This window comes from Saccostrea cucullata, unplaced genomic scaffold (assembly GCF_032062105.1).
Source record: "Saccostrea cucullata isolate Sc308-1 unplaced genomic scaffold, CSIRO_AGI_Scuc_v1 ctg6713, whole genome shotgun sequence".
Classification (NCBI taxonomy): domain Eukaryota; kingdom Metazoa; phylum Mollusca; class Bivalvia; order Ostreida; family Ostreidae; genus Saccostrea; species Saccostrea cuccullata.
In genome coordinates, this window is record NW_026919316.1 from 9,899 (window position 1) to 34,977 (window position 25,079).

The following is a 25,079-nucleotide window of genomic DNA, read 5'->3' on the forward strand; positions in this document are numbered from 1 at the left end:
AACATAAAAAAAAACACCAATTTTAGAACAACAAGTACATTTTTTAATACAGAACTTTAAAAAAAATTTCAATATTAATAACGATACATATTAACAACATAAAAATCATTTTTTTTAATTAACCACAAGGGATAAATTGTAACTCATTCTAAACGCGTAAAACAGTAATCATTCAAATCATAAGTCAAAACTTTTGGACTGCCAATAAACATAATCTTTTTAGAAATGATGGGTATTGAAAGAGAAAGAGCCACTTTTGGCCTTATTTGGTCCTGCGAATTACTGAAAAATCAAAACCGCTATGTTTAGGTTGAAAATACAGTAGCTATCACTTGAATTGTTGGTGACAACGTATTTATTAATCATGACGTAATTTTCTTCCTAGTCAATGCATTATGACGTCATTAAATGCGTCATTTTCCTAATATCCTGTAAATTCCTTTGAAAATGGCCTATAGTTGTATTCTTTTACAATATTTCATATAGAGCACAACCTCTGCTACAAAATATGAAAAAAAAAAAAACATAATGAAAGATCTGTTTCTGACGATCAAAAAACATGTTTGGTTTTTTTTTTTTTGGATTGTGAGCCGTGCTTATATTTTAATTCTTTGCTGAAGGTAGTCAAATACGCATGTTTTCTGCAAATTTCAAGAACATTGCAATTTCTCAAAGCCTGTTTTCCAATATCTCGATTCTCAAAAAGAAATGTTATTATAGGTAATGATAGGAAATAATAGGAAGTAGACACCAAGTGTCTACTTTATTTTGATATATGAAATGGAAAGATGGTGATAGTTAATTAACTGATAAAAGTACAGGGCCATTTTATGCATAAAATGAATCTCGCTTTTTTCCGCATAAATAATAAATGTATATCCCTGAAATCTTTAACTTTCAAAATTGAAAAGATATTGATGCAAAATAAAACCTGACGTAATTAAACTACACAAAAGTGAGTGATAATTAATAATTTCTAGAATAACTGGTTTGTCTTAGTTTTTTTTTAATAACGTTTATAGACATTGTTTTGTTTGCAATTTGGCAAAATAATTCTTTAGTGAGAACTTCAGTAAGTTAGCATATTCCATATGATGGTCGAATATGAAAAAACTAAAATTACTAAAATTAAAATCTGTTAGCCATACTTTCCAGCCTTCGATTTTGTCTAAATATTTAGCTTGTGTGATGATACAATGATTCATTTTAATTGACAATGCTCTATTTTCATCACCGACTTAAGTTAATTCTGTATTATTAGTATCTGTTTGATCATACAAATTGTCATCATTTCTGTTTAATATTGTTTTTTTTTTTCTTCAATTTCTTTAGTTATAACTGTATTACTAGTAACAGTGATCATACACGTTTGCGTCATTTCCGGACATTATCGAGCTATACACATAATCTGTAAGCTGTATTGTGATTGGTTTATCCCAGGTGTGATTATACACGTCTGCCTCACCATTAGGCACCAACTTCCCATACTCTTTAGAGTCCTCAGTTATCTTCCTTTTTTTGACAGACATCATAGTATCGTAGTCTATTGTGTTTTCAGTAGGTGATGGTTCTTCTTTCTCCATTGATAAATGCGGTTTTCTGTCTTCTTTCATTTCTCTGAAATGAACTTTTTCTGTCGGAGTAGGGTGATATATCTCTTTTCTATCTGGACGCCTGGCAAAATAAATAACATAAAATAAGCAAAATTCTTTCAAAAAAAATATTTTTCAAGGGAAAATTTATATAGAGTAGGAATTTGCCATTTAAAAAAAATGAAAAGCACATTATAAAGGGCAAATTATCCCGAAAGAACTCATTTAAAAAATAAGATATCATTTTAAAACATCTATCGGGTTATATACTCACCGTCAATGAAAACGCAACACTCTAATTTTAGGGTGAAAAGTATATACGGGTTATAACTATGTACCAAAAAGGTTAGGACATCTTTTACTTTGCCAAATAAGTTATTTAACGGTTGAATGAATTTATTTCCTCTACCGGAAGTTGCTTTTTAGCCCTCTTAACAGAAATCAAATTTTTGCATTTTTAATAAAATTTTTAACAATATTTTGGGTTTTCAAGGTGTTGTAGCTGTTAATCATAAGTATTGTACTAAAATCCCGGGAAAAAATTCCTTCTTTCTTTACCTGGTGTGATGCTTATATTTCCTCAAAATGACTGATTTTCATTGCTAATGCTGGAGATTCTCAAAATAAAGAAGAAAAAAAAGCTGCAGATGCAAATGTACACTATTTAACGACTCATCAGGCTCATGTGTTTCAATAGCATAAATAACAGTTTCTTAACCGGAAGTCCAAAAGTTACTACACTACGCCAAGTTAGAGAAAATTCGACCGCAGTATCTGAACAACAGGCGATTAAAAATGCCCAAGAATATTTATTTCGCTCAGATAAAGACATTGATAAACCTAATGTATGGTAGAAATCGGACTGCGTACATGTATGTTGTTCATGGCGGACTAGCATGATTTGATTAAATGGTCGGAAGGGGGTGTTTTATTTAAATGTTATCTGTTAAGAGGGCTAAAAAATCAATTTTCGGTAATAGATTGAAAACCATTCAACCATTAAATAACTGATTTGGCAAAGTAAAAAATGTCCTTACTTGTTTGGTACTTAGTTATATCCCGTATATAATTTTTCACCCTAAAATTAGAGTGTTGCGTTTTCATTGACGGTGAGTATAAATACCCGTTTTACAGCCCGATAGATATTTTAAAATGATACCTTATTACTTATATTTACATTTGTGACTTATTCATACTTTATATTTGCCTGATTGTGACTTTTAACGTGTGAAATTATTTATTTTTCAAACGCAACGGCATGTATGTAATCCACTGTTCGCTGAGGTATTGTTTGTAATTATTTTTCACGTTCCTTGTTGCTGTTTCACACTTTTCTAATACTTGTACAACAAAAGGTGCATGAGAATTTTAAGGATATCCGATCCTCAGCCAGAAAGGATAACTTCAAAAATTAACATTTAATTTAAAATGGATCAAAATGAAGCTTGAAAATGACTTTTTTTCATGCAACAATTTTCATTTTATTCATCTTAAGGTATTTGGAAGTTTTAGAAAAGGTCTTACAAAAGTTGACATTTGTACCCTTTCAAAGGAGAAAAAATGAATAAAGTTTTAGAGAAATAAGACTTTCTTGAAGCCAGCCTTAGATACCGATGCTTATTAGCATGATATGAAATGGGAAGTGATTTATGGTGTGTTGCAATGATAGCAAAAGCCTTTTACACTATGAAATATAGAATACATGGAGGAAATAGAATACAAAAAAAAAATACCAAATAAGTATAAAAATAATGACAATTTCTCTGAATGCATCGATACCTATCGTTTTTAAGCCTAAATATATTTGCTGATTAATTTTCCATTAGAAAATGCATTGCTGATATTCCAATTCGCTTTTTCTACAAAAATATTGGAGATTTGACAATTTTCCCTATTTAATATGATTAACTTTGATCTTTAACTTTAAAGAAATACTGTTGATAAAATTACAGAACTTTGTGGATTCAGAGATACTTTTATAAGTATTTTTGATTACTTAACTGCTAATTTTATAAACCTGAGGATCGGACTACCTTAAGAGTTGTAACGAAATAATATATACCACTAATTAAGATAAATTCGTATATAATACCTTCTTTTGATGAAAATGACGATGATAATACCGACAATAACGATACATAGGAGGCCTCCTACAACACTTCCAATGATCAGAGGCAGTGTGGAATCTGGTGGCTCTGCAAAGTTAATAGAAATATTTTTATTAGGTATAAACGTTTTACAGATAAACGAGATTTTAAAAACGTCCAAGGAACCAATGGTTTAATTATTTCCGAATTGCTTTCGGAAAAAATTAAATATTTTGCACACAATATAGCTGTAAGAGAAGATAACAATGAGGTAAAGTCAAAACAACTTTATCTTACTTGTATTTTGTAATTTGCATGTCATTAAAATAATTTGAGTTAATACAAAGTCCATATAAACGAGAGAAAAAATAGCATTTCTATTTCTCTCCAAAAGTTGCTTTTAAAAAACAAACGTTTCTTAATTAAACTTGACATAAAGCCAGTTGGTAGAGACTCTCTATATGTAAACAGTCAAAAAGTATAAAGTATGAAGTTAGTTGGCATAGTAACCGTTGTTGTCATTATGACGATCAACAGGAGATGAGTCCGTTATTTGTTGCCCAAACGTCGATTGTCCCCTCGATGTTCCGTAACTAGATCTTGTAGTACGTGGTGTAGTTGTACCTGCAAAGTTAACAATTATTCAAAATTCTGAATACTTATGTTTTTATGCGGAGAAAGAGCTATTCAATCAATAGGAAACACATGCAGCAGGAGATGCTCACTCCTCCATGGCACCTGTTCCCACCTTCGATGTTTTGGAGCATGCCAAGGAAACCTTAGCATGCTATCCGTAGAACGAACTCAATAAAAGCCGAATTAACGTTAATCTGTGAAACTCCCCCGAGAGATGTTGGCGAGGCAATTAATGTCAGTAGTTTTGAGGGAGGGATCTTAAGTTTTACAGGGTTTAAAACATAGGTACAAAATTAATTATTTAGAAGCCTGTGCACCCTTTTTTTTGGGGGGGGGTCTTATTAAATAAATACTGTAAAAAAAAGTAAATTAAAGAAAAAGAAAGTTATAAAAATTATTAATTACCGGTATAGTAAACTAATTCGTCAGTAGAAATAAGCTGTCTTTCAATTTTTTACGTATTTCCATATAATTTTTTTTTCCTTAGTATAAATTAACGTAGGGTACGATGAACTTGCTAGTTTATTCCCGGAAGTTGACATCATTTCCTGGTAAAACAAGAAGGGAGAGGAGTACTAAATGGGTAGAAGTGTCACACCGGTAATTGACCAATCAAATTGAACTTATCAAATGTAGGTCCATACATATAGAACTGATTTTCCTTTCTTTTGAGACGTTTTTCTATTCTCTTCCAAGCCATTTTTACAACTTTGGTACTTGTGTCTAGTAAATTTTATGTACTTTTGAACAAATAAAGGTTTTTGACAGGAACTATTTTTTTCCGGGCATAGGAGGCTACTTCCTGTGATGCACTCGGAATGTTTATAAACACATTAAAAAACACGTGGATTTGAGGGTAGCCCTCTTTGCAGATGGAAAAAGTCAGAAAATGCCGTGTAGGTACCGTTTTGTGTGTGAGGGTGTGTCAGCAAGTGTGACAGGTAATGTTTAACACCTACTTAATATTTTTTTCAAGTAAACAATTACCTGATTTTTTAAAACAATTTTTTTAAAGTAAAAACAATTGCCGGTCTGATACCTAGACGCAACCTAATTGGCTATGTTAATATTTTCATTTTAAAGCCATATATGGCGTATGTACAATAAAAATTATTGGACTAAAATTATAAGAACTTATTATTTGTATCATTACTTTATATAAAGATAGAACTTTTCTGTAAATTACAAAATCTAATTCAATTGCGTTATAAAGATATCACAATTTAATATGGATTCTCGGAATTTTCTCCGACTCGGAAGAAAATACAAAAGATTTAAATAACATATTACAGAGAAGATAAAATCGTATTATTAGATGAAACGAGGTGTTCTCCGTGTTCAGAATTGTATGAAAAGCTTTAATTTAAATGTATCAACTATATTTCTTTACTTAATTTTGTATTTTTCAAAAATATATTTTTTTGATCAGTTCCGCCATATATGGCTTTAATGTAAAAATATCACTGATAGAAATAAATGGTGGAATGTATCAAGTTTTTCTTAACTAAGAAAGCTGAAAACCTAGGATCCATCCCCCTAAAATCAAATCGAAATCTGCTGCCGTAAATTGTCTTGCTGGACAGCGTTTGGGGAATATGGGTGATTTGCATCAATTACGCTTTTATTGACTTCATCGGTGCACGAGATTTCTTGGCATGGTCCTTGTTTGCTCTGCTCCAATTTGTATTGTTTTATTGGCCTTGATATTGAATACTTTTCGTTATCTCCATATCATATCCTTCATGCAATGGAATATACATTGTATTGAAAGAACGAGAAATAAATGGTTTGATTGCATTTTTATTTTTAAGCGCTAAGCGCGCATGCGCAAGCGATTTATAGGGTGTCTTCAGATTCCATGATGATTTTCACGATCTTTTTATCAACGCCCTCTACCGACCACATTTATCGGGTCTGCATTCAATACCGTAGTTGCTAGTAAACGTAAGCGTAGTTTAATATATTGCTATATACCCAGTTGTTTTGAAAAGACAGCTCGTCTACCCGTAAGATGTTAAAAAAAATTCTATTATACAATCATTTCATTTATAACTAATATATGGAAAAAGCATGCAAAAATTGAAGGTGTGAGATTTTACGATTAGATAGAGAACATTAATTCCTTCAGTTAGTACACCGGTAATATATACAGCATGTCGCGTGATACAAAGTAAATCCAAGTAGGATTGCAGGATTTCAAACTAGGCATAAGTATTTAAAATGTATATTTTTTACGTGACTGCTATTCTTGTTCAAATTTCGTATCTGTACTTAATATTCATCTAGCACTAAGATCTTGAACGCGCCCTCTATAAATACTGATATAATTATGTAAACAAATGGGTTCTATAATGCCTTTGCAAGGGCTACTGTTGTTGACCTAAATTATCTCCGTGGTGTAATATGGTTCTTTTTAAAGGTGATTATATATATATTTTTAAATAATGTATATTATGTTGAATATGTTCTCAAAATGACGAACTCTATAACGCGGAGTGATACATTTTAAAGTGTTTAGACAGCCTACGAAATACAGCACCACTTAGCAAGTTATGTAACTCTACCGAGTCGTCTAAAAATATACAACTGGAAATCCCCGACCCTCTGTCGGCTACTTTAGTGTAGGAGTTATCATAATAGGTGTTAATTAGTACAATCGATATTAATTTTCGTATGTTCAAAAATCCTGCGTTAGTGGATAAGGGCGGTTCTTATTTCCGAACAATATGGTGCGTATTAATAAGTACTGGCAAACACTAATTATATTTCACAAATCTTATTTCTGCAGTGGTAATTCGAAAAAGTAAATTACCATACATGTTTATATATTTATGCGCACGTGTATTTAAAAGTCTCATTAAGATTTCAATGAGTGTTTAAAAAATCAAATTGGAATTAAATCTTTTAGAAGTATAATTCCATAAAAAAATTATTTTATTAGGTTCTATATCTAGTTTGTATCTACATTTTGTAGTCTCATTACATGGGTGTTGTGGCTATTACTTTCTGTCAACCTGTTTTACATGATAGTAAAAAACTGAAGCATTTTAAAGTATTTTCGCCAAAATGAGTTCAAGAAAAATACGAACGAATTTTAATGTGATATTATTTTCTTAGTAGAAGAGTATTTGATTTAACTTTTTTTATTTTAAAAAGAAATATTGACAAATCGGCTTTAAATATAGCACGAGAAACAGAATGACCAAAATTTTTTTTATTAATTTCAGTAAAAATAAATTATAATTCATGTGTGTGAGAGTCATAGATGAAAGATCACAGGTACTTGTGGACAGGACTTCCCCTTTCATATTGTGCACATGATGAATAAGTGTAATAAATATAATTTGTGAAAAAATGTCCAACAAGCCCGGGGGTTGAATATTGAGGGGGGGGGGTCCTGTCCACAAGTACCTGTTTGAAGGATAATAATGGTTTTTCATCAAAATGACAAAAAGACAAATGCAATATCTTTATACCCAAAATTGATATTTACATGTAGCAAAGTAATCTGAAAAAATGAAGTAAAGTCTTCGGGGATTTTTGTTACATGATGATAGCAACATGCTGCGCGAGGTTAGATTGGTATCACAATAAATGTAACATCATGTTATTCAAGTGTAGCATATTCAAAACAAAATTTAAAAGTTCAATTTTTATTCATTATTTATATAACCATAAACTTGTAATGATTGTGTGTATATATTACAAGCTACTATACTAGGAATTTTCATTTTGTAAAACCTTATTTATATAAATTATAACTTTATAAATATTTATGAAGAGGAGAAAAAAATCAAAATAATAAAAACCGTTCAAACAAAATATTATGTCTTATTTTAAAAATCGTTAATTTATAATACCAGTATATTTTATCATTAAGGATGGAACAAATGAAAAATAATATCTCATTTCTCCGTGTACACTTTCAAATACAATCACCAATAGATCGATCACCCCTGCGGCCGATAATAACAAATAAAGATGCCGACAGCCAATTTTGAATTTTAATATGAATAATATTCTTCATATTCTTGAGAGTAGAATGATTCGTTGTTCAAAATTTCATTAGAAGGTTTTGTGTTCTCCACTTTACATTCCAGAGAAGGATATCAGCAACATTTTTTTTTTGTATTCAAAATTTGTCCAAAAAAACAAAAACAAAAACAAAACAAAAAACAAAAACAAAAAAGAAAACTTTCCAACTAATGCAGAGCTATATACATAATCTGAAATGAGGTAAGTCAGAAGAAAAAAATCGGATTGTAATATTTATATTAATTCAATTTTATCGCAGAAACCTGGATCCACAATGCAACATAGGTAATCTTGTTTTTCAGACGGGTAAGAGTGTTACTGTCCTATCGTGCGACAGAAGGGTTAAAAAAGTAAAATCACTTTCTTTAATAAGATTGCACAGGGATAGTAAATTAGATTCTCTTGGTTAATTTTTTTTCTTCAATTTTTAGACTTTGTTATAGTATCACAACTTACATTCGATGTTATTTAACGTAACAGTCAAGGCGATCAAGAGGCGGGTTTAGTTGAACCATGCTTAGCGCTTCCCAGTACTTTCAGTACTTTGACTATTTTTAAAGTAACACAATGAGTCAAAATCATGTGTTTCTTTTAAGATATCTGTACAGAAATGACTTCAAAAATGATGAGTATATAGCGAAGATGCGACAATTAAACTGCACTGTAAAGCAAGAAAAGACTGCACAATATAAGTGCCGGAAAAAAGGTTTTAACTACTGTTTCGTTGTATTCGTGTATGTCAAGATCATACCACTTTTATTTTTAGCTCAAAAAAAACAAAAAAACTGGAGTATGCAAATATGAGAAATATATTCCTGGGTCACAGACGTTGTTGACTTTATTCTGTATAATTTTATAACAAGGAATGTTTATTCCTTTCATCATCTGGACTTACTCAGAAATCAAAAATTGAATGTCGAATTCTTTTTCATTTCTAGGTGGAATTGCTAAGGACAGTGTTTATATAGATTAGGTGTCGTTCCTGACTGAATTATAGGGACTGAATTCTCCAGTGGGAGACCTGTGAGTCCAGGGCTGGAATCAGAGGGGCGGTGTTCGATGTATGGAGGCCCAGTGGTGTAAAATCTAATGAATGAAATAGCCAAACGTTAAAGTCTCCTTTAAGAAATAAAACATTGATAAGAATTAAATTTGATATTTAACGGATTTGATATTTACAGATTTTGTTTATTAAAAAGTGATTTTTTTCTGCAAAAACTAAATTAATACAGTTTTGATTTTTCTATGTGATTGTTTCAAGTAAAGTTACAATTTATGGTTTGAAAGCAACAATTGTTTGTTGACAATTGATTATGTAAAGTTAAATCTTTATTTCATTGTCAATATTATCTGGTTTTCAATTTAAAGTTATGTTTTGTTTTCTTTGTGATTGAGGGTGCGTGAGAGTGAGTTTGTTTTGATTATTTATTTGCTTTTTTTTATTAAATTAAATTAATTTTTTTTGTTTATTCTACGGCTTACCGTTTTCTCAACTGCCCGCACAAAACCCAAAAGAACTTCATGACAGCATTCATTTTGAGAATTTTATTCAGGAAGTCATAATACCCCTTTGATTTCATGCATTAAGAATATACTTGAGACTTGTGTCTTCTCAAGTGTATGACATGAACAGGCCTTTTTTATATATATAAAATGGCTAAAAACTATAGTTGAACGTCATAAAGATCTGTACATACGTCGTCTAAAGGTCAAATGTAAAGCATCTTCTGAACAGGATTTGAAAAATATGTAGATTTTTTACCAAAAAAAATTCGAACAATGTTTTTCGAATTACCGGGTAAGCAAATCATTGTTTCCTAGTTGAGACGAAGATAGTTTGAAATCCAAAAAAAAAAAAGAAAAAAAGAAAAAAAATAATGAAAGACTTCAAAAGTTGTGTTATAATGGACAAACAGCAGATGATTATTACTATATTTTGCAATATTATTTTTTCAGAATGTAAAAACGCAAGCTACATAAACATAGAACAAGTCTACTTTTCATAATAATTTTTGTTGCTAACTTTATAATTTGGATGTATTTTCGCCATTTCACGTTTATCGTGTATATTGTTTTTGTATATATTGTACATAGAACCTCATTTACCATAAATTGGAATGAGTGAATTAACTTAACTTGAACTTGTACACATCTGTCCACTGGTACTAAATTGCGTATGATTTAAAGATTCAAAAAGGAAGTAAAACAAACGAAAAAATTAATAATTCCATATAAACCTATATAGATATTTATCAAATTGTAATTTTTAAATGTTTGTGTTTTGTTTGATATCCATTTGTTTAAGTTCCAGGTTAAAAAATCATCACAATTTTTTTTTCAATATTAACAGATTTTGCGGTATAATCTGAACTGTATTTTGATAATGTAATATCCGAGAAAATGCGATGCATGTGTTCTGTGGAGCATGAAAGGTTAATTTTAAAGCAGAGCATGCTGTTTTTTATGGTTACAATATTAAATCGATGAAATGAAACATAGGAAGATAAAGAAAAGTCTATAAAGCAAAACAAAATATGAGCAGGGCAAACACAGAGCCCCAAAATATCAGATGTGGGATCAGGTGCAATGGAGGAGTAAGCATCCTCTGCCGACTGGTTACACTTGCCGTGAGCTGCTTGTCATGATCGGGAAATAGCGAAAAAAATCCGTCGTCAATTCAGTGTATAAATAATGGACTATCAATAAGTATGAAAAAAAGTCAGTCAACATTTGACTCGATAAATTATATTTGATGACAAGGTCATTGTACCAACGATAAAACTTAAAATGACGACTTTAAATGAGACTGCTGATATTCTTGTTTCATCAACTTGTTTGTCAATAATTTATCTCGTTTTAGAAATTGTTCATACGTAGAGCATGCTCTTTAGTATTGAATCAACTGAGATTTTATAAACTCCGTATGCAGGGGATGAAGGTATATTGCTGCATAATTAACGGAAGTTGGCGATAGAAAAGTTAAAATTATTACGTTTATCAAAGAGCTCGGTTGTTGGATTACCATTAACGCCTTTTTCAAATAAAATATCCAAATATGAAACAGATTTGTCAGACTCTGTGGTATCTTTAATCTCAAGCTCACCAGGATATATCGTATCGACATATCAATTCCAAGTATAAAGGCAACATATGCCAAAAGAGAAAATATCTTAAATGAAACCTTGTCAAAAAAATTAGTTAGGAAATAATTTAACTGTCCTTGTCCCTGTGGCGATTAATGGAAGTGGTAGATGTCATGTTGTGCACAAATGTCGTGTGCCTCATAGATGATTTGAGATCAGAGCTTGTGGTATGCTGTGTAGTTGTATCTGTGTTAAATCAAAATCAGTTATTAGCTTTAGAAATGGTTAATATTTATTATTAAAAGATATATAATGCATAAGATATACATTCGGTAAAAAAGAAATTGAAAGAAAATTAAACTGTTAATAGAAAAAAGTAATCGATTTCATTTTAAGTTCGAATCTTGATTTCAAGATTTTTTTTTTTCATAAATAACAAAAATAATATTTCTATTTCTATACATCCCAAATAAACTCGAGAAGGAAGCCTTTTATCATTGTTCTGGTCCACAACTTCTTATCAAAACAATTATATGTTATATTAATTTTATATGTTATATTAAGTTGCAGCTGTACAATGACGAACCTTCTATCTGATGAACAACAGTTGTTTGTCCTCTCTCTGTTTCCAAGTTAGAATTGGACGTCCTCGGTGAATTTGTACCTAAATTTAAAAAATATATACAGCTATTTAAAATTTTCAAAAATATGAAATAAATGTTATGTAATTATGGTATCTGTACCCTACCTATATTGAATATAAAATATATATCACTCAGTGAACAGGATATGCATGCACTATAGTACACACCAAAACTATCAAGTATTATTAGGTTTTCGGAGCATTTTTCTCTTGATTTTTTTCTTGGGGGGGGGGGGTGTCTTTCTTCTCATTTTTGTTCGTTCTTTTTCTTTTATTTTACTTGTTTCTTACAATATTTTTTTTGCTTTTTATAGGGCTTTAAACATCTATAAAAACGTAAGAGAAATTATACAGTAACCTGTCGTTGTGCCTGCATTCTTGCATATGGAGGTATGAGTTTCGTCACAGCGTCGAGGTAAGAGTTCGTAAGAGCCATTCTGGTAACGGACTGCTATACATACTGAAGCTTTCTGTTCAGCACTGATATCTGGTAGAAATATGTAAAACACGAAATATGATGGTGTTATTATGAATTGGAAAAAAACAGTTATAAAGTTACAAGTTAAAAAAAAAAAAACAAATTGAGAGCATAGAGAACTTGGACTTGGAAACACAAGAGGGGGTCAGATATCATTAATAAAACCTTTAACAATAAATTCAGTCTTACATTACTTTTATATTTGTGTTGTTAAAGGGGTAAAAGCCAGAACTACAAATACATGAAATCCTAAATATAGGGACTCACAAGTTGGAGAATGGGAAAAAATTTCGTCATTCCTTGATAGAGGATATAATGCTATATCTTTGATGGTGATATGTTGCAGTCTACTTCATATGGCATAAAAATACACATGCCAAAACGTCTAGCATTTTATGGAATTGTTTACATAAAAGTTTCAAGTCAATATTGTGTTCTTACCTTTCTTCCAGCTTATAATTAATCGTCGAACATAAGGTCTCCATCTTGAAAGACTGTTGTTATTTGTCTTATGTCGGTATCTTTCTACCCTCGTACGTTGTGTAATGTCTAACAATAAAACTGTTACGATGAATTTCTTGCAATTCAGATACATTAATTAGAAGATCCATTCGATATTGACATGACAAACCTGCTGCATCACAAGGATACGTCTTATTTCCTTTCTTTGTTTCCATCAGACACTCGCCTAATTTATCATCTGTGAAGAAAAAATAATCTTCTGAAAGCATTACATATACATGTACACATATTCCAAGCTATTCAATGTATCAACTTTGAACGAAATAATCTTCCAAAAGCCTAGCATACATATGTCGAACAATTCAAGCTACAAAATTAAGCACATTTTACTTCCTGGGGAAAATCTTTTCTATAGGTGAAAATGTCTAATTACGAGAAATTTTCATTACCTTTCTTAAAGCGCACTTTGAAAAAATATGCATTTTAATTGAAAAACTAGTTCAAAATCTGTTAATTTTAGTAGCAAGTAACGCATTCTGAAAATAGTATTTCTTTTCATGATGCGTTTATATTGATCATGTTAAGGCACGTTGAAAAATATGTGTACGGCTTACTTAACATTTTTGCAAATGATAATTTTTTTTTTTTATTTTTCGGTGATAAAATTTCTTCAGATTCTTAAACTTAGATTTTAAGATTTTTTGGATTGTTTCTTCCCCAAGGTACTCTTAAATGTCGTAAAAGGGAGGTTGATTTTTCTTATATTAATTGATGAAAGAATTATTTTTTAAAATCACAAGATCGTTCCATTTATTTAATACATAAAGGGCTTGATAAATGAATTTATTCATTTTTAGCTCTACTGGTCAGAGACCAGAAGAGCTTATGCGATAGTAATGCATCCGTCGTCCGTCCGTCCGTCTGTTTGTCTGTCTGTCTGTAAACAATTTTTTAAAATGCTACTTCTCCTACAGTTTTGGTCCGATTTCAGTATAACTTGGCACACAAGTAGACGACACTAAGATACATAATTCTGTGTATCGGTTTTTGATTTCGATGAACGGTGTTGCCGTGGTTACTAAAAATAGAAAATTTTGTGAAATTCTTTCAAAATGCTACTCCTCCTACAGTTTTGGTCTGATTTCAATATAACTTGGCACACAAGTAGACTACACTAAGATACATAATTCTGTATATCAGTTTTTCACTTCAATGAATGGTGTTGCCATGGTTATTAAAAATAGAAATTTCTGTTAAATACTCTCAAAATGCTCAAAATGGAGATAACGAACAGTATTCAGTCTCAAAGTCCATAAAACAATGCAAAATAAGAGCAGAGCAATCACGGACATGATCAGGAAATAACGGGAAAAATCCGTCGTCAATTCAGTTTATAGATAATGGACTAACTATTGGTATGAAAAACGTCAGTCAGCATTTGACTCAATGATAAATTGTATTTGCTGACACAGAGTCATACACATTGTTTCATAGTTGGATATTTTACTTGAAAAAGACGTTAATGGTAATCTAACAAAAAAATTCTTTGATAAACGTGATGACCTTATCTTTTCAATCGTCAACATCCCTTACTTGAGCGGCAATATACCTTCATCACCTGCATACGGAGTATATATATCTCAGTTGGTTCGATACGCAAGAGTATGTTCCACGTATGAACAATTTCTAAAATAAGGAGAGTTATTGACAAACAAGTTGATGAATCAAGAATATCAGCAGTCTTGTTTAAAGTCATCATTTCGTAAGATCTATGGTCAATACAATGACCTTGTACAATTTATCATTAAGTCATATGCGGACTGGCGTTTTTCATACTGATTGTTAGGCTATTTTAAAGTGGAATATCCCTCTGATAAGAGAGATAACTCTTCTGAGAAGAGAGATAACTTTCTTCAGACATTTTGTCATGAAATTCAGTGAATTGTCATGTCAGAGTTTACAAGTTTCATTCATAAGGACAATTTTATAGTCAACTCAATCAAACCTATAGTATGATACAAATGTTGATTTCTAGTTTCTATTGCTAGTATATTGATTAATTATCTATAATAGTTTACTTAAAACATTTATACTCAGTTCCTTTAAACAGTGTAAATTGAGAAATCTTTTTCTCTTAAAGTATATTTCTTCTAATTGTACAGAAATTTCAGATGCAGTATTGTTTATAAACATTTAATTAATACTTTGTTTCATTAAAAAATATTTTCAAGGGCGATAATGGAACGATAACTCTTGTTTATGGATGCGTGTTATTTTAAGAGTAAATATTATTTTTATATATACCTCATATTTCTAATTTAATTGTGAGATAAAAAATAATTAATCTTTCTATTTACCATATCAAATTTTCTTCACATCATGATCTGACATATTATTCATTTCTGAAAAAGTAAGCAACGCTTCATACTTCAAACTATTTTCTATTTGAATTTAATGCTACAGTTGTTGCTGAAAATCAATGTCTGGATTTAAAAAAAAAATGTCGTGAAATTTGGAGCAGAGGGATATTGCCCCTTAAACACACTGAGTTGACGACGGCTTTTTTCGTTATTTCCCGATCATGACAAGAAGCAAGAGCGGATGTGACAGGGGATACTGACTCCTCCATGGCACCTGATCTCATCTTTGATTTTTGGAGGTCCGTGTTTGCTCTACTCCTATTTTGCTTGTTTGATTAATGAACTTTTGAGCTTAAATACTGTTTGTTATCTCCAATTATTTCATTCTGTTAGAAAAACAAAATAAAGGAATTAACAGTTTTGATATCTACGGATTCTTTTTTTTTTTTTTGCAATGAATAACAGCTTTACCTATTTCTGTGATATTTTTGATTTTCCTATACAATGCAAATACATATCTTCTCGGTACCAATCTCTGATCGTTACCAGTTCCGACCAAGTCATTCTTAACGTTTTCTGAATTTTGTAGACGACAGGTCAAATTTTTAATCACACCCGCATAATTATCCTCTGAGCAAAAGCAATGCGTTTCCTACAATGAATTATAAAATTTTGTTTAAATTCTTTAACAATTTCACAAAATTAACCTAAGCTGTATGAATGAATTTGCACAATAATTTTTTTTATCCAATATGTTATATTTTATTTAATGTCTTTCCCTTTGAACGTTTGGTCTCAATATCTATGAACATGAAAAGGGAAATATAAAGTGATTTTTACGAACTCCTCAAATAACAGTTATTGTAATTGTTGAAACAATTATCAAGTTGTGTTTTTCAACAAAATCTAATTTTAGAAATCAGATAAACAACTGAGACTTTTCAATAATGTTAAACTTAAATAACTTCATAAAAATCTAATAAATCTAGTTTGCTTTCTTAAATGATAAAAGTCACAAACAAATCATTAAATCAGCGAAATATCAATTTCTAAAGCGAGGTAAATTATTGACAAATAAGTTGGCGAAACAAGAATATAAGCATTCTCGTTTACATTCATCATTTTGTAAGTTCTATGGCCGATACAATGATCTTGCAGCAAATCTAATTTATCATTGAGTCAAATGCTGACTGACTTTTTTCGTACTTATTAGTCCATTAATTGTACACGGAATTGACCACGGATTTTCCCGTTATTTTCCGATCATGATAAGGAGCACACGGCGGGTGTGACCGGTCAACAGGAGATGGTCACTCCTCCATGGCACCTGATCCCACCTCTGTTGTTTTAGAGGTCCTTGTTTGATCTACTCCTATTTTGTATTCTTTTATGGACTTTGATATTGAATACCGTACCTTATCTCCATATCCTTTATTGAATACTGTTCCTTATCTTCAATTCGTATGAATATGACTAATCATGGGTTCGATGTTCTTGATTTAAAGATTTTTTCCTGTATGTTCTTACATAGATTTGATCAATCTGGCCAAAACCTACTCCCTTAAAATGGTTTGGTGTAATTTTCTTTAATAAAGATGTCTTTCAGAAATTTGATTTTGAAAAAAAAAATTGTTATGACTACCTACACTCTATAATTATTTCATTTTGAAAATAAATAGATTTAAAACAAATCGTTTTTGGAAAGTTATCCTTTCGTATATGGATATACTTACGTTTATTCCGAATTCTTTGTAGCTGTTTTTCCGGTTTTCACATATTTGATGACATTGAGCCACAGGACCAAGGTTTGAACTAGACCTCCATTGTTTAATGAATAAAAAGCTACGATACAGGTTGCATCCTAAAAATTTTAAAAAATTACTTCAACTGACGTAAATGTAGAGTAATTTTTTTCCAGGACCTTGAAAGCTTTCTTTTTTTTTTTTTTTTTTTTTACAATATAACCAAATTGCTGCAATGTTTTATCTGATTCATTTAAAAAAAAATCGTTTTTGTTCTATTTCATTCGGGGAGGAGGACGGGAATTCATTTTTTTTAAATTTCTTTTTTTTTTTTTTGCTTCCTGTTTCATAATTTTTTCTATATTTTCCCAAGCTGTACTCATCTGTTCATTTGTAGAGAAATTATACAAACTTCCCTGAAGTACAAATATATGGAAATAAAAAAATATCTATAATGAACACCAAACTACCTGCTAATTCAAACCATGGCGTGAAAGTTCCTATTGCCCCTATCCAATGAACATCATCAGACCTGTTGATCGGATCAGACGATCTGTGTCTGAGAACAGGGATATTAGTAATGGGAACACCGACGCGGAGAGTTGTGTTAGAGACCACCAAGTTACAGCTTTGTGACGCTTCACTCCAGGTCTTCTTGGCCTCTTCAATGCACGGATCTATCGAGATATATCCACAACGTTTTATCTAATAACAATATTCATTTTCATCCCTTAGTTGTTTTGATATAAATAAATAAATGTATCTCACTGGATTCGACATATAAAACATATTGCAAGGTCTCACTTATCTGTTTGGATACTAGAAAAGAATTCTTATGTAACTATTTATATATGATTTACTGTAAAATTACGTATTTTCGTGGGGTCAAATTTTTGTGGTTTGAGGAAAATCTTTTGGTTCGTGGGGATTTGATTTCGTTGATCAAGAATTAATGAGTACTTAGGTATGTAACATTTTACATTTCGTGGTGGATTTGAATTCGTGGGTCTTGTTATACATCAAAAACAACGAAAATTAATTCCTTAAGAATTTTTTTTATTTCACAGTGTATAACTCTTTAAGAAAACACAAGGTGTTCGTTTTAAGTTCGTTTTAAAAGGATGTATTCGCTTTGACAAAAGAATTGACCTATAGGAGAAAATAATTTCCCGGAAAAGGTGACATTTAAAATTTCATCTTTATTTGTTGTTTACTACCGTATATATGTTTAAATTTTTCAAATTTATATTTTACACCTAAAATTTATTATTTACAACTTTACAGTTAACCTCCAAAGTTGGCCAAAACATCATTCTGTACGTTAAAGCGTTGATTTTTGCATGAATTTTGGCCTAGAAGTCCTTTAGGGCAGGCCTGCCCCTAAATAAAATTGTGATATTTTGATAGGTTTTGATGTAAGGAATAATTTAAGATAGGATTTATTTAGGGGCACCCCTACCCTAAGGTCGAAATTCACAAAAAACCTACAAAAAATAAGGAAACCCGATTTTCATAATCTGCTTCAAATTTATACCTATCAATATTATAGTCAGACTAGCTCATTTGATATGTGCGCTGACTTTTACACCGTGTAAACAAACATTTTAAAGTCGGGGGTTCAAATCCACCTGGTACCACACTTTTAATTTTTTTTATTTTCGCCTTTTCAAAGACTATTTTAAGTTCTTTTTTATAGACTTGTGTATTTTCCTTCAATTATCTATCCTTTATGCATGGCCATTCTTGATATCAGAAACATTAATAAAAGAGATAATCAAATCGTAAAAATCCAATGTACAGTTGTCAGTCAGGCAGAACAAACCTCAGTATAAGCACACTTTCTCTGAGGACAAGAATAACTCACTCTCTGTTACTCAATACAGGTATCCTTGGCAGCATTGAGCTGCGATGAATGTCAATTGTATATATTCCTTAGAATTTAATAACATTGATTTTGGGTACATATATCAGTGACTGTACTCCCTCGGATTTGATTTAGGCCTATATAATTTGCACACATTAATGGCAGTTTTATTATATTCATGGATAAAATAGCCTAGACATAAAAATAGAATTTCAGAGGAAGTAAACATTACCATTATGTACAATGCAAGTAAAGAAAAATATCAATTATTACATTTGGAGATAACAAACTCAGAAAATCAATGGAAGAATTTCCTCCTACCTCTACTCACTGAAATAAAGATTTGGGAAAAAACAAATAGTTAGATGTATTTAGCCTAATGTCATTAATCAGAACGGAAATCGACAAGTTTTTGTAGAGAAAAAAAAACGTGTCCTGTCTTATAGGTCAAATCCCTATCTATAATGAAGTGATCCTTTATTTACATTATTTACACATCATAATAAATCACAGTAACATCCAAGAATCACACACACATAATCCTAATATTAAAACAATTATAATGTAATCCAAGTTCAGCAAGTAAGTGACTTATTACAAATTCTGCGCAAGTGTATACTTTCTGAGAACATCCCCCCTATATATATCTTTAGGCCATTGCTCGCGAGGAGCAATGCGTTTTTGGTCATTACATAATAGTTGACCATTGCTCGCGAGGAGCAATGGTACGTAAACAAAATACTACATGTATCTCTAATTATATAATAACGGAATCAAATATAAATAAACATAATGAAATAATTAAAGATCGTTACACTTGTCATGATCAGGAAATAACGGGAAAAATCCGTCGTCAATTCAGTGTATAAATAATGGAATAACAATTGATATGAAAAACGTCAGTCAGCATTTGACTCAATGATAAATTGTATTTGCTGACAAGGTCATTGTATCGACCACAGAACTTACGAAATGATGACTTTAAACGAGACTGCTGATATTCTTGTTACATCAACTTGCTTGTCAATAATTTACCTCGTTTTAGAAATTGTTCATACGTAGGGCATGCTCTTGCGTATCGAATCAACTGAGATATATATACTCCGTATGCAGGTGATGAAGGTATATTGCTGCATAAATAAAGGAAGTTGACGATGGAAAAGTTAAAGTCATCACGTTTATCATATAGGTTGTTTGTTAGATAACCATTAGTCTTTTTCAAGTAAAATATCCAAGTATGAAACAGAATTGTCGGACTCTGTGGTATCTTTTATCTCAAGCTCACTAGAATATATCGTATCCACGTAGGAATTAAAATTCTTGTATTCTAAAATCATGTGTCGTTTTAATATATCTATTTATAAAAAGAAAAAAGTTGAAAATTGTTATTTTACACTCAAAACTGTTCGTGAGGAATTCATTCATATAGAGCTGTTGAAAGGCAATCCCAACAAAAGTAAAGGTCTGGATAACATCCCAGCTAGATTTGTTAGAAATGGAGCATTTTGTTTTTAAAATACCCATTACCTATATAATCAATCTGACTATCACTTCTGGTATTGTACATGATGATATTAAAATAGCTAGAATTAAACCTCTGTATAAAAAAGGTAGTTCACATGACGTTGGTAATTACAGACCTGTTAGTATTTTGAGTATTGTTTCCAAGGTTTTAGAGAGGGCTGTTCATACACAACTTGTTAGATTTTTAAATCAATATAAAATTTTGTATAAATTTCAGTCTGGTTTTAGAGGACATTTTTCTGCTGAAACTTGTTTAATACATTTGTATGATTTTATAAAAGGAAATACATCAAAGGGTTTATATACAGGTAATGTTGGACCTTCAAAAGGCTTTTGATACTGAAGATCATAAAATTTTATGTAGAAGACTAAATGCGATTGTATTAAGAAATACAGACTGGTTTATATTTTACTTGTCAAATAGAAAGCAATTTATTTGTACAACAATTAGAAAATGTTATGTCTGACCAAGATGTAGTAAATGTGGGGTACCTCAAGGCAGTATTTTAGGCCTTCTACTATTTTTAATCTATGTCAATGATATGGCTTCCAGTATTGATCCTGACTGCAAACTTATTTTATATGCATATGATAGTGCAGTTTTATTTTCACATAAAAATGTAGATTATATTTCAGAAAAAGTTAGTACTGTTTTAAAACAATGTTCTAAATGGTTAGTTGATAACAAGTTATCACTACACCTGGGAAAAACTGAATGTATTTTATTTGGATCAAGAAAGAAACTTACAAATGTTCAAGATTTTCACATTGAGTGCAATGGTCATATAATTCATTCTATGGAAAAAAGTTTAATACTTAGGAATTTTTATTGATCAATTTTTGAGTGGTGAATTTATTATTGAGTCCATTGTTAGAAAAATTAACAATAGGTTGCGTTTTTTATACAGACAAACTCGTTTTTTAAATATAAGAAGTAAAATGCTATTATGCTCTGCTCTTGTACAATGCCAATTAGATTATGCCAGCTATGCATGGTATGCAGGTTTATCAAAGAGCCTTAAAAGAAATTACAAATATTCCAAAACAAAATGGTGAGATTTATACTTAATCTATCCCCTTTGCTTACCATAAACTATAAAGGTCTTAGTACACTGAATTTGTTGAATGTAGAAGATCGGCTAAGACAACTCAGATGAAACCATGTACATGTATATAATATATACCATGGTAATGCGCCATCTTACTTAACCGAAATTCTTACTCTAAAATCAGCTGTGTCTTCACTCAACACCAGAACATCCACTAATGAAGATTTTTTATACCTCATGTGAAAACATGTCAAGCTGACAAGTTTTATTATAATGGCATAAAGGACTTGAATTTTTTACCAGCCTCTATTAAGTGTACAAAAGGAAAGAGTGATTTTGAGAAACAAGTCAAGACTTTTATCTTACAAAAAGGCATTTTAGAACATGAAAGTGATATGTCTCTGTACAAGTTTATAAAATATATTGTATTATTTTATTGATAAAGTCAATGGTGTCATATTTAAACTCAGTTTAAATGTTTATGCTAAAGTTAGTGTGCCAAAATTATTATAGTGCTTTAATGATGGAACATTCATTACATTGTATTGTTATTTATTCTTTAAAGTTATTTAAGATAGGACCCCATTGGAAATAAGCTCTGGGGCTTTAATGGGTTATCCTAGGCCTGGTATAAATCTAATCACAGTGAAATCGTATTTCTAAAAATATTGTTACCTTAATTATTTATTTATAAAATCTTGATTACCAACTTTCGTGTTTTATAAGATAATGTATAACTATGTGTATTTGTTTTATGTATGATGAAATGATACCAAATAAATACTACTTCTACTACTACTACAAGTAAAACATGATAAAAGCGAAGACTTTATTTTTTTATCGTCAACTTCCTTTACATGTGTAGCAATAAGCATGTACTCTTAACATATAGGATTTATGTCTCTCAGTTAATTCGATACAAAAGAGCCTGCTCTTCACACAACGTTTTTTGAAACGAGTTAAGCTTTTTAAAAACATGTTGATGAAATAAAAATATCAACTATTCTTTAAAATTATCATTTAGAAAGTTCTAATGACGATACAACTAACTTTTCAGCAAATATATCTATCAATAAGTCGAATGCAACCCCAAGTTTGTTGTACATATACACTAATGCATTTAATTACCATTACTATAGGAATTTGGGCATTTAATAACCATTACTAATTCTCTAATTTCTTAAAGTTATTCTATTTAGTAAAGTGACCATTACTTTTATTTTTGGGTTTGTTCAAAAACAGAAATTAAAAATCTATTTTCATATGCATCCCGCCCTTTCAAAACCAAACATGATGAATGATAAATAATTCAAATTTGATTTCAAGTACTTGTATTTATTACATTATTAATGCTGTACATTTACTTGTCAAAAATTGTTTCAATGGCTGTTAGGGCTTGTTTACAGTTTGCCATCTTATTTCATTTAAGGAGATTGATTGATCGATTGATTGTCATGATCTTCTTCTTTGTTGGAAATAATTTAACGTTAAAAAATTATTATAAAATAACATAATCATGTGAACGTCATACCTTTGTTGACAGTTTCACAAAACGACTGAGATTGGTGGCACAGAATCAAAATAAGTAACCCTCCCCAGAGAGCAGTGTCCCTCATGTTGTATATATCTCAGTTTAAATGTCCTCCTCCAGATCAGCAAGTTAACACATCAGGGGAATTCCACACACTATGTCGTCCTGGTTTTCTTACAGTCACAGTTATAATATACTTCCTGATATATTTTCATGAAGATCTTTTGTGTGCTTCATAAATCCATTCTATTCTTCCTGAGTTTAAACGATAATTAACCAAACGATAGTCCAAAAGAATATTAAATTGAACGTAAGTAAATTGTATTATTCAATACTTTACGTCTCGAGCATTTCTAAGAACGTAATTTCATTTTCATATTATTTATCATAACGAAAGAAAATGCTCAAAAAGGGTTAAAACAAGTTTCTGTCCTTTACAAAAAGGACTACAATACGTATGCACGTGTTTCTAACCGAAATCCAATTAAAGACAATTTCTATATTCATTAAATATTGATGTACATTCGTTCAAATATTTTCTACAATGATCTGCATCTACCTACTTGACTAAAAGTACTTTCATAGCAAAATTGTTAAATTTCATCTCTGATTGGCCTTTACTTTTCCTATTTGAAAAAGTCGGTCTATTTTTATCCATGTAACACATAAGGGGTTTCATATCAGATATGACTTTATGCGGAAGAAATCGTACATTGGAAAGATAGATTTGATGGTATCGATGTAGCACAGATCTATCGTACGCATGATTTTTTTTTCGGTCACTTTCCTCTCCCAAATGGAAAAATGTTGCTACAGGCATGTATCAAGCTGTATTTTGGATTGCTGTATATCAAATATTTTGAGAGCCCTGATGCACAAAACTAATGCCGGGAAGACTTTTTTTAAAACCTAGTACTAGTCGTTGAATGAAATTTTTAAATTGTGAAGCTATTTATAGACGTCGAAACCGGGAGGCTGGGGGGGACTTATTAGCACTCCTTTTTTTTAAAACATTCTTTGCAAAGATAAACATAAGATAGGCATTGAACATTGGATCGTTGGTTTGGCCACCCTCCCCAAAAAGACGATGTCAAAGAGACTGGAATTTAATATATTATAAAGAATGGTATATAAAGTGATGAAATGTTGATGTTTTTGAAGCTATTTATATAAAATTGTGATTTCAAAATTTCTAAAAGTTCCTCGGAAGGTTTAAATGTCCACATCTGAGTTCCATCACTTCTCGAACATACTGCTTCAAAGTTCTCCTGTAGTTTGTCCCTTCACTGCTGTTTTAAAATACTTCAGTGAGGAGTAAAGTAAGAGTCTTCGCAGAATATTAATTGGACCATTCCGTACTTTTGATAGGAATTCAGTATAAGTATGATAATTAAAATTCATTTTGATTGTAGACAATAGAAAAAAAATAACCTCACACACGATTCTGAAGAATGTTCTCACTAGCAAGGAAGGTATGAGTATAAGTTGGATAAACAATTGTAGAATTAAATCCAAGTTCCTTTAATTAAAATACAGTTCAAATAATGAGTCTTACGAAGAAAATGTTGCATGTACTTGCTTTGTCAGCGGGAGAACTTACTGATAGGTAATAACTAATATTTTCCAAGTCTATTCCATTCTCCAGTTCTTAGGAGAAAAAATTCTAAGAATTATCCACTTTTCTAAACTTGTGACATGATATTAAGTCTCCTCTACAGAAAAAAATTGTTTGTATCATCTGTCCTTAAAATAAAATCAAGGATTTCAATTACACAAGGTTCTCAAAATATAAAGTAAGGACAAATTTTAAAACCACAATAGTGTTGCTCAAAAGGTATATCTCTCCTCATGCAGATATTGATTGATTTAGTCAGGCAAGCTTTTGAAAAGCTGATACTTGTAAAATAGAAAACTCGCTGAACGTTGCCTCGTTGACATTGCTTTCAGATTGTCATTTTTTAAATATATTTACAATCCAGTAATAATGGCTACT

The 25,079-nt window shown here is 30.9% G+C and overlaps 2 protein-coding genes across 3 annotated transcripts in view; both read right to left on the reverse strand.

Annotated features, from left to right (window-relative positions):
- The window catches only part of LOC134229361 (uncharacterized), a gene marked incomplete at its 3' end in the record, with an annotated part of 78,416 nt that overhangs the window by 9,399 nt on the left and 43,938 nt on the right, over window positions 1-25,079 (reverse strand). The window lies entirely within an intron of this gene.
- Window positions 601-23,632, reverse strand: LOC134229382 (uncharacterized). 2 transcript variants are annotated; one of them, XM_062711125.1, is made up of 12 exons: window positions 23,087-23,632; window positions 17,589-17,795; window positions 17,110-17,237; window positions 15,848-16,028; window positions 13,186-13,254; window positions 12,996-13,103; window positions 12,435-12,563; window positions 12,020-12,097; window positions 11,566-11,679; window positions 4,190-4,303; window positions 3,685-3,787; window positions 752-1,674 (listed from the first exon to the last, which is right to left on the reverse strand). In XM_062711125.1, the coding sequence occupies exons 1-12, from the start codon at window positions 23,169-23,171 to the stop codon at window positions 1,347-1,349; spliced, it is 1,644 nt and encodes a 547-aa protein (XP_062567109.1). In that variant the 5' UTR covers window positions 23,172-23,632; the 3' UTR covers window positions 752-1,346. The 2 variants fall into 2 exon arrangements, with proteins under 2 accessions (XP_062567113.1, XP_062567109.1); XM_062711129.1 differs by lacking the exons at window positions 11,566-11,679; window positions 12,020-12,097 and having other exon boundaries at window positions 601-1,674.

Bases quoted from the DNA above. Each gene is read 5' to 3' on its own strand.
- LOC134229382 (XM_062711125.1), bottom strand. From the start codon at position 23,171: ATGAGGGACACTGCTCTCTGGGGAGGGTTACTTATTTTGATTCTGTGC. The intron at 16,029-17,109 runs GTAAGTATATCC...AATTCATTGTAG, and splicing joins ACAAAGAATTCGGAATAAAC to GAAACGCATTGCTTTTGCTC. The intron at 1,675-3,684 runs GTATTATATACG...TTATTTTGCCAG, and splicing joins GTCATTTTCATCAAAAGAAG to GCGTCCAGATAGAAAAGAGA.